Source organism: Mesitornis unicolor, unplaced genomic scaffold (genome assembly GCF_000695765.1).
Source record: "Mesitornis unicolor isolate BGI_N332 unplaced genomic scaffold, ASM69576v1 scaffold1310, whole genome shotgun sequence".
In the NCBI taxonomy this organism is placed as follows: Eukaryota; Metazoa; Chordata; class Aves; order Mesitornithiformes; family Mesitornithidae; genus Mesitornis; species Mesitornis unicolor.
In genome coordinates, this window is record NW_010156065.1 from 54,183 (window position 1) to 65,120 (window position 10,938).

General features: G+C 38.9%; 1 protein-coding gene across 1 annotated transcript in view; it reads left to right on the forward strand.

Moving 5' to 3' along the window:
* Positions 1-2,257: 2,257 nt before the first annotated feature.
* Positions 2,258-10,938, forward strand: part of ENPP3 (ectonucleotide pyrophosphatase/phosphodiesterase 3) — a 37,440-nt gene continuing 28,759 nt past the window's right edge. Inside the window, exons 1-5 of the mRNA XM_010194349.1 lie at positions 2,258-2,374; positions 4,997-5,081; positions 7,146-7,268; positions 8,239-8,364; positions 9,800-9,860. Of these exons, the coding sequence (XP_010192651.1) occupies positions 2,258-2,374; positions 4,997-5,081; positions 7,146-7,268; positions 8,239-8,364; positions 9,800-9,860 (512 nt within the window). The remainder of the gene's footprint in view (positions 2,375-4,996; positions 5,082-7,145; positions 7,269-8,238; positions 8,365-9,799; positions 9,861-10,938) is intronic.

Sequence of the window (10,938 nt, forward strand, 5' to 3'; positions counted from 1 at the left end):
ATGTCTGGGCTGGAGTATGGCCAGGACATTGCTGCTGTTCCTGTACTGCTGTGGTAGGCATGCTGTAACTACAATCTGAACTCCAGTTGAAGGGACTGTGACATGCAAGCAACTCCATGCTGGAGCAGATACACCCCAAAGCATCTGTGGCTGTGAATATGTCCACAGTGGAGCAAGTGCATCCCTGAATCATAGAATTATAGACTCATAGAATCATTTAGGTTGGAAAAGAATTTAGGATAATCAAGTCCAACCATTAACCTAACACAAGTCCACCACTAAATCATGTCCCTAAGCGCCACATCTACATATCTTTTAAGTACCTCTAGGGATGGTGACTCCACCACTTTCCTGGGCAGCCCGTTCCAATGCTTGACAACCCTTTCAGTGAAGAATTTTTCCTAATATCCAGTCTAAACCTCTCCTGGTGCAACTTGAGGCCATTTCCTCTTGTACTATTGCGTGTTACTTGAAAGAAGAGACTGACACCCATCTCACTACAACCTCTTTTCAGGTAGTTGTAAAGAGAAATAGCATCTCACCTGAGACATTTGTTCTCTAGACCCTTCACCAGCTTCATTGCCCTTCTTTGGACACACTCCAGCATCTCAATGTCTTGTAGTGAGGGGCCCAAAACTGAACACAGTATTCAAGATGAGGCCTCATAGGTGCTGAATACAGGGGAACAATCACTTCCCTGGTCCTGCTGGCCACACTATTTCCCATACAAGCCAGGATGCTATTGGCCTTATTGGCCCCCTGGGCATACTGCTGGCTCATATTCAGCTGGCTCCTGACTAACACCCCCAGGTCCTTTTCCACCAGGCAGCTTTCTAGCCACGTGAGTAGACTGCAGCCGGTGGGTAAGTCCATACTGAATCATGGGCAGGGGGAAGAGTTTGTTGCAATAGTAAACATTATAGCCTGGTTCAAAGGGACCAGGCATGGAGATTGCAATGGATATAACTTTAAATTGTTGTAACCCATTGTTTGACTTGCGTGTTACAGGAAATACTATAGCAGAAACCACCTGAACAGTGGACAAGCCTCACAAGGAGCCCTGCATGTATGACCCAACTTGAATAGGTTTTGGCATCCAATAACTCTACACAACATACCACCTCTCCTGTCCTGAAAAAAAAAAGAGGGAACCCAGGTCATGGAAGAAGAGAACTCGTTGGGCGTTTTATGGACATTTAATAGGAGTGACCCATAGACTAAAAGAATGATATTTTTTTATCTATCAAAGGATGGGTAAAGGGAGAGGAAGGTGATTATGGACATGTATTTGATAATGTGAGACCTAAGCACAACACAAATGGTATAGACTAAGGGATCAAGATTATACTGATTTGGGCTGGGATGGAGTTAATTTTCTTCATACTAGCTCATAGAGTACTGTTTGTGATTTGTTTTTATAATTATAAATATTATAAATGTATTTATTATAAATTACAGCTCACATGGTGCTCAAATTTAGAATTAGGTGAGCATTTGAATAGTTACACTTGCATAGCCCTAGTAAGCTCTAAGGTACATTTTCATAACAAACAACCCTTCCATTAGCTGCCAAATTGAAAAACAAATAGATTTCAAATTGTACTTTAACAAACCTTTTTATGTGTTATTGAATTTGTTTTGGCTGTATACCATTTGTTTTTAATGAGTACGTCTATCACTACTGAAAAAAACCCCATGTAATAAGCTGAAAGAAGTATGTGACAAAAGATGGATGGAAGTTAAACAGAAAGAATCCTAATGTGGCAAATAAGCGAAGAGACTTGAAAACATAGGCGTGACACCGAGCAGGACTTAAGAAACTGTCTACTTTCATATTGGCGTTGTTTAAGATATTTAACACTTTCTTTGAAGATAACAAATACTTTGGATGGCAAACTTTTCACCAAATAGTTGAGAACTTGAATTTGTGCCATTTTTGCATTTTATTGCTTAGCAACATATTACTCCTAATCTCCAGTTACGAGTTTACCTAATGCTTGTCCTTATCTTGAAGTGTGACAGACAGGTTCTCTCTACGTAGATAAGGCTTTTCTGCCTTTGACCTTTCTGAGTCTTTTTCCTGCTTACTTTGGCTTCCTGTAAAACTATCACTGGTGCAAAAACTAGGATCTCATAAAAAACCTAGGAACAAAGTACAAACACACTTGAAGCAGGAGCAGTATCTTAGTTGCAGCTAACCCAGCTGGAGAGGCTGAGGAGCACGGCATATGTGCAGCCAAGAAGCAGGTTGGGCAAAATGGAGCTTCAGGATGATACCATCCAGTATCGAAGTGGACATTTGGAAGAGATGTATTTAAAACCAACAGAGTATGTGAAGAAAAAAACGCTCCTGAAATACAAAGTCATCTGTGCTGTAAGTAGGTGCTGTTCATCAAGGCTACTAGTTTAACTGTTCTCAAATCGGCAGAATTTTTAGAAATTTCATTGTATTAATATAATAATTCAGGGTAGCTTGGTAATCGGTGCTTAAAGTTTTACAGCATGAATGCACTAACTTCACTGGCACATTTCAGAAGTTCTTGTGGCACTTATCAAGCAAACATTTTTTTTCTGGCAGTTAACTGCACTTTTTGTTTTACTACAGTAACCTGACAGGTTTTTTCTGCACAGGAAAGACATTTCTTCAATACTTTATTTTATACATTTGTTTAAAACAGAGGTGTTTGTGGCCAAACAGTTCCTTTTCACTTACTTTTTTATCTTTGGATTTGTCATTAACAAAACAGAACATGCACAGAAAGCGTTGGTAAAAAACACTCAGGAAGCAAGGCACGGGAAAAGGCTAATGAACTGTTTCCTATGGTATTGTCAGTCCTATATCTCAGATATTATGTCAGCTGTTTCCCTTTCCCCCCGGGCTTTAAGATTCATGCAGCTGCCTTATAAATAACAATGTGTAGGGGTTTTGTTACTTTTTAAAAATATTTTGTTGTAAAAATCTTAAAATCTTTGAATCTTTTGTTGTAGCCAATACACAGTATTAACTTCTGTTTGTGACCACAAAAGAAACAATATGTGTGTGTGTGTGTGTGTGTGTGTATGTTTGCACAACCTTTGCATCTGTAAATTGGAATGTTAGAAAATGACAGATACTGATTTTAGAAAGACTCAAAACTTCATTTTGAAAACAGCTCTATGAAAAAGAGAGTCAAGTTATGATACTCTTCAGCTCTGTGTCATCAGAACAACTCCACATATTAGTACAACTTCCTATTAATGCTGCATTGTGCAAGAACTGCATAAAATATGTGAGAAATATTTGAAACAGACAAAAAAAGAGGAGATTAAATGACACAATTTTTCCTTAAGTTGTCAGTAAAAATAAATGAATCATAAGAAGTGTGGGAAAAATTCATAACTATGAAGGAAAGTAAATTATACTTTTGAAAAGGAAGAGTAAAGTGAGAAGTTTAAGTATCATAAAACATATTCATTCTTCCAAATGCACTGGTTTTCAAATGTCTGCCTATATGAAAAAATCCCAAAATCTAAATATTGGAGGTGTAAGCTGTTAATATTCTACACCATTTATCTATTGTTTTTAATAAACTATATGCATTAAGTACTTCCTTTGCAAGTGTTTCCTGAAAGCTTAGTCAGAAAATTGTATACTCACAAATAGTAGTCACACTGCCTACTAAGTCCTCCAGAGGACAGAGCATACGCATTAGGAACAATTTTTTTATGGGTAAGTCTTGAATTTAGACATAGAAGTTAGCTGCGGACAGTCTGAGGATTTGAATAGGTGTTACCAATGTTATTTCACCTTAAGGGTGAGTGTCCCAAAATCAAGGGTCTCTGTGTATATACTATAATAAATGCAGCATATCATCTGTATACCTGCTATGAATTTTTTTTGTTTCACCTCAGCTCTCTCACTGCTTGCAGCAGTGGGAATGTTCAGTGCTGGAACAGCTATACCTTTAATTTAATATAATTATTTATTTCAGTTACAAATGTGAGTTTTAATTAAAATGGAGGGTAAAACCTTAGTGAACTTTAAGGTGAAAAGTAGCCTGGTGATTGGGCTGATCTGTACTAGGGGAAACAGGACCTGTTGGGTTAGCCTGGTAGTGTTATTCTCCCTACCCAGAAAGACTGGCCACTGTTCTAGCCCAAATGTGCCCCTTGACTCTCAGTCCTTGCTAACTGGATGAACACCTGGGGTCTCTCTTCAAGAGAATTCAGCATTTTTGCCACTTTGGGCAGTCTTTCCAAACACGCTTATCCCATCTGTATCTGTGACCCAAGATCTCACACCAATTCCATTTCCATTTGTGCTTTTTTGAGTATTTCTCCTGTACAAAAACTAGGGACTGAACCTCTGAGAGGGTTGTCACTTTTCACTCTGCCTTTCAGCCAGTGTACCTTGCCATTCATCTTGAGTGACTATTAAACAGATCAAAGCCTCCTCAGCTCCTCCTCAGTCTCACAAATATTATGCTGCTTTCAGTGATGTAGCTTCCTTGGGCTGTTTGTCTCTTTCCAGTTTCCTCTAACCTCTAACAGGTTAGAGGTTACTTATTGTGGGCATGTGGATGAAAAATTGACACTTGCAACTTCAATCTAGCTGAGTCTCTTGAGAAATCCCTGTGAGGATTTCAGGAAAATGCAGAAGCTAAATAAGAGGAATTGTGTTCTCTTTACACAGATAAAGAATTTGTAAAATGGGTAAACACAGTGATTACTTCCCATTATCTTTTTCACAGCAAAGACTTCCCCAATTACAACATGGGTGTGGCCATAGGTTAAAAGTGCAATATTAAGGTGCTGGCTCGTAAGCAGTTCATAAGATTATCATTCTTGTGCCTCTCCTGTCTTCAGGACATCAATTCTTTGATAAACAAGGTCAGAGAAATTATTAGTTCGTAAGAAATCCTACCTGCATAGAAATAATAATCACACACTTAATTTCTAATAAACAGACCTGTTTATCACAATTGTGAACTTTAATTTTCCTGTGTCTGTGTGACAGGTTCTGCTGTGTGCTTTGGTGGTTGTATCCCTGGGACTAGGCTTAGTCTTAGGACTAGGCCTGAACCATGGAGACCAGAAGCAAGGTATGTTTACGATACTTTCAGTATAATTACCACTGAAGCTTAATCTCGTAAAGGTCTTCAGCAGAGCCTCTTTTATAGCTTAATGTAAAAGCTCTGTGAAAGCTTACCACCTGTGAAAATAAGGTTCTTGCATTTTTCAAGTTGTATTGTATAAAACCTGTACACTCACAATCTATACTTGAAGAACTTATTATGAACCACTGAGTGCCTTCCTTCTCTTTCTAGAAGTGTTAAACCTAGTTCACAACAGGTTTGGAAATTTTGTTATAATAATACTTTTAGGAAATTTCAACTAGGAGTTATCTTATTGCACGTATTACTTTGCAATTATTTAAAAAGTATGTTTTGTATAAGATATATCATTGAACCATCTTCAGGACTCATGCTTTGGGTACATTTGGCATAGTTCAGGTTGATAATGAAACTGGTTCTGAATTTTCTGTGAAAACTTAGATTTCTGTAAAGCTATGGTAAAAAAGGAGTGATGCTTTAATTTGGAAGAATGTTATATTTTAGTTCAAAAATCAAAATAGTGTATTGATGTCAGGGGGTCAAGCTAAATGAGAACAAACAAACACACCACATGATTAATTCGATAAAATACTTACTTTAGAATCAAAACAATAATAATCTCATACTGGTGGAGTTCAGGGAAGCACAATCCCTTTCTCTTTCCTAATTAACACATATTGTTTACCTACTTATTCATCAAGTCTTAGCTCCTTCTGACATCTTTCAATACCATGAGCCTAGCAAATAGGATGAGATGGAATGCTCATTTATGCTCATTACATATATTTTTTATTATTCTAATTATTTGCAAAGATTTCTTTCATAGAACAATAGTTGTTGATGTAAACACTTAAAGTGCAAGATGCAACATGGGAACTTTCTACATGTTAAACAAGATGGCTAGCTTGCAAAAAATTATTTTAGCTCTACATGGTTTCTATACAGTGGATATTAAAAACCAGATTTTGTAAGCAGTGCACCCTGTAAAAGCATGAACCTTTTGGCAGCTACAATGGAATTGCACTGGCAAATCTGAGTAGTTATACCTATCCTGTCTAATGGTTTGAGATGACAAGAAAGCTGGGAATGTGTCTGCTCAAGAGTGGTTCAAACAATATTTCTGCAATACAGAGAATTTGGACACAAGGCTTGCCCTGGCTAGTGTGGAGCTGTGGGTGATGTTTGGAAATTTGGGGATGTCCTTGCGTGTCCTCAGGAGAGCTAGAGCTCTCCCTCCTTGCTACATGAAGGTGTCAGAGCTGTGATGAGGAACTGCATGTCTCCATTTCTAAAACAAGGCTCCCCATTTGGACCCTTTTCTTTCTTTCAATCAAAGCAACCAAACCTGCAGATTTTTAAGGGATATTGTAACTATGAAGTGGCATAGTTATGGTCAGAGTCCTGAGTGCATTAACAAGCCTTATGGGTCTTGCTTAGCCACCTGGGTCTGCCACTACCCTGCCCATGATCCCATTTCACCCCCCTGAGGCCATCAGCTCCTGCCCTACGCAGCCATGGGTCCTGCTAAGTCAGGCCCACCCACAGGCTAACAGCCTGGCCTTGGCCTGTCACTGTCCCTAGGAAGGTGCCTGGTGCCTGGGATAGGGCTGCCCTGGTCCCTCTCCTGTCTGCCCCACTCCTGGCTGGGGTGATGGGATGAGCCCAGGCTGCCAGGTCCTGCCCAGCCACCCCCAGGGGCCCCCATGGCTCTGAATGCCCAGGCCTGAAGGAGCCCTCATCTCATGGAGCTCCCTGACAGGTACATTAGGGAACGTCCAAAGTGGGAGTAGCTCTTCCTTTTGCACCCCAGACCCAGAAATTAGTCCGACTGAAAGAACCATCAGGACCTTCAATGTCCAGAGGATTTTCTATGGCTTTCGTTTTGTCTTGCTTACCTGTATGCTAGTGACCACATTGGAAAATGTCTCGGGAAACAGATTTGGGAAATTATTCAGCACATTTCTCCCCACAGCCTGTGTCCATGGCCCATTTAACTGACCCATCTGGGACAGGGCTATCCGAGGACTCAGGCTGCCTGCCTTCTCCTTACAGTCAGCTGCAGACAAAAATGCAACGAGCTGTACAGGACAGAGGTGCCTGGCTGCCGATGCGACAGCAGCTGCAAGGAGCGTCAGGACTGCTGCTGGGACTACGAGGACACCTGTGTGGAGCCAAGTATGTTCTCCTACGGGCAATGCTCACTGGTTTCCATTTTATTTTGGGTTTGTTTTTTTCACACGATAGTAATAGGAAAAGGATAAATAATTGTTTTTATGCAGATATAAGGAAGTTATGTCACATTCCCTCAGAGAGGGAAGGATGTGACGGTGTTGAGCTGCTGTGACACTCAGATGGCTGGAGGGCTGTAACTTGGTGACCTGGCAGGACATGAAATTTTCCTGTGTCTTTCATAAGTCAGATCCCTGTATTTTTGTCCCCTGTGGATAACCAAAGCATTTGCTGTACATATTTCCAGATAAAGCTGTGGATGAGTGTAGGTGGAAATCATAGGTTATCTTTGACTGAGGCTCTGAAACGATGCTGCTATGCTGACTCGTCTTGTGCTTTCAAAAATGAATGTGTTTTTCCCAGCCAGGTGGACCCTCAGCCTCATGTTGTGGTCATTGGGGGCCTGGGGCTGAAGGAGTGCACTCATCCAGGGGACCTGCTCTCCTGGCAGCTGCTAGGAGTTTTCTTCATCCTCATCACTTTTTCTCCCTGCTTCAGCTCTTAAATCTCTTCTTTTGCTCTCTGCTGCAAGTCACCTACAAGAGCAGGAAAAATGATCCGTTTCCTTCTCTTTCTCTTCTGTAGGAGAAATATGGGTTTGAATATTTTTCTTTAGATCTTCCTGGAAAGGTGGAGGGCATTGAACAGGGTGTCTCTGGGGACGCCTTTGTAAAATAAATTGTTCTGTGACTCTGTGTTACCATTCAATGACTGCAAAAATAGGTTTTATGTGTTAAATGAAACCTTGGGCTTTCCTTTCAGATAAAACTTCTAGAGCCACTCAAGCAGGACATGTAAAATATAGTTTAAGGAAAACTCTTTCTTTTGTTTGTTTTTCTTTACCTGTCTGGGGGATTTCCCCACAAAGGAGTTAATATAAGACTCTGAACCGAATCTTTTTTTTCCCAATTTTCAGCCCGATCTTGGAGGTGCACTAATTTCCGTTGTGGAGAGACACGGATACCTGGAAGTTACTGCTCTTGTTCTGATGACTGCTTGCAGAAAAAAGACTGCTGTGTTAACTACAACAATGTTTGCAAAGGTAAATAAAAATTCAAAAATATTTATATATAAATTGGCCTATGAAATAAATAGATGGGCAAACGTGGCAAATATAAAGGTAGATGCATTTCTTTCTCAAGATTGAAGTCTTACAGTGCCGTTTTGAAAAATGAAGATTCTTTGAGGTGAAGATTTTTGTATTTTTGACTGGGAAAAAGATGGTTTCTGGAGAACGATGTGGATGTGTGTCATTCATAAGAGACAGAGTGTTTTTAATATTGCAGCAGTATACCTAATGCGGGTTTTTTGTGTTGTTTTTTTCTTTTTTTTTTATAGATAGAGACATGGTTCCTGCTTCAAACTTCATGTAATCCAAAGTACATAATGTAGTAATCACCCCTAATTTAAAATTTCCCATGCTTTTTATTGGAAATTAATTTTCAGATTGGGTTTCTTATGTTTTACTTATTTCTGAGTATCTTTGTTCATAGCTGATTGTTTCATACAGACTCTGGCTAAATATGAAAGAATAGCACTGGTAAAATTGGACTGCAGAAATTATACCTGATGAGTATACCAATAACATAAAATGTGATATCTGTTATCAGAATTCCTTTATACTGTGAGGTTGCAGAGATTTAAAGCAACTCATGCAAAATTACATTTGTGACCTAAGTGCAAACTAAAGCTAAAAGAAGTCAGGAGTTTGACTAGATGCTAAATTGATTGAGCTGACCAAGTTAAGGTTACTGTACACCCCTGCCTTTGGCTGCTTACTGGGAGAGAAGCTTTCTGTGGTGAGCTAAGAACTTGAACAGCCACTGCTTCTCCTTTTTTAATATATTTTTTTCCTTTCTTGAATGCTTTCCTCCTTTCTTCTCTTATTGACCTCCTTTATTTCTTCCAAAGACATGGGCAAACATTATCATAAGTTAGTATAGCTGTGAAGCAGGTGGAGAATATTCAAAGGAGAACAGAAGGAATTACTTGATAATTGAAAGCCATGGTCAACAAGGAAAGATTGAAGGAGTCTGGGCTCTTTACAGAAAAATAATTTTTAAAAAGGGTAAAGAGAGCGCTGGCAATCGTCTTTAAATGTGTAAGTGGTACCTGTAAAAAAAGAAGGCAGTAATCCAGTGTGGACAGGACACAGTTTAAATGTTTTCCATTTAAAACTAGATAAAACTTAGGCTAAGCTTTCATAGTGATTTCTTCTCCTATTTGTTTGTTTGCTTGTCTGGGCAGTATATGTGTTTTGTTTTTAACATACAGTTGTAAGCATTGCCCCTTTCAGGGTTCAGGGGCCTAATAGGTTGCGCTAAATGATTTTTAAAGGTATCTTTAGCCTTACATTTCTATTCTGTATTGAAGCAGAAAAAGTACCAGGAAGAGCTCTAAAAAGATCAACCAGGAAACTCTGTTGTTTGTGTAGGGTTTTTTTAATGCTGACTCAGTATTTTCTTTTGTCCTTTTAGGTGAAATACCTTGGGCAGAGGAACCATGTACATCACTTGAAACTCCTCAGTGTCCAGCTGGGTACGATAAAATAATTTTGTCTTCTTAGCAAATAAAATCATTGTGATGGTCAGAAATACTCCAGTGGCCTGAAGCAGGTCTTCGTGAGGTTTTTGTATTTATTAAGAATAAGGTTTCTGCCCTGAGAAGTATTCTGTAGAAGCAGTTTGCGGCTAGCAATGTTTTCTTCTTTCTAAAACTTTTGCCATTTTGTTGCACATTCATTTATCATGTACAGTTTAGAGCAGAGTACAGAAGTTCAAATTCAGATTGAAAGTCAGTTCACAAATACCTGGAAAAATTGTTAGAATTATCTCAAGGTTCATGTATCACAAATTGTTCATAGTCCATTTTATGTTTACCATATTGTATCTGTGATAATTCAGATAAATGACCTTATACAAGCTGTAATAGCTGTCAGAATATGTTATTGCCATTCTTTATCTAGGTAACAGCGGATTTTTACTTGAATTATCTGTGGGTGGAAAGGTGTGTTAAAAAGGAAGCTATGAAAGTAGCTCCATATCTACAAGCACTGGAACATGGTAATTCTGTTGTCCACCTGTAGATATTTTGCTATTTGTGCAGTATTGCAGAATTGTAGGTAGAGGCTAGACTGAAACACAGTTTAAAAAGTATAAACAATAATACCTTTAGTACTGTGGCTTCTTCATGGATTCCTGCGTGTGCCTCCCAACACAGGTATAAAAAAAGACTTTCTCAGTTAACAAATAACTTGCTGAGTTAATACAGTTTCACAGGCTAAAGCTCGGAAACTAGTGGAGGAGAATTTCTCTTAAGTGCTGTAAACAGCATTGCTGTATAAAGCTGTGTTAATTTCAGATGCAGATCAGGAAGCTGCTTTATACAAACTGTTTTCTTTACAAACTATTGATGCCAGTGTACTTCTGTGTTTTGGAAAGACCACTGTGAATGAGAAACAAATTGAAATAATGATTACTGCCAGATCTGAATATATAACTTTTTTTTAATAGTTATCACTCAAAGCATTACTCAAAGAAATTATTTGGAGTCAGTTATCAGTAACTGCATTTTATCAATCATTTTCTGCCCCAATATTTTCCAGGGTTGTGTAGGG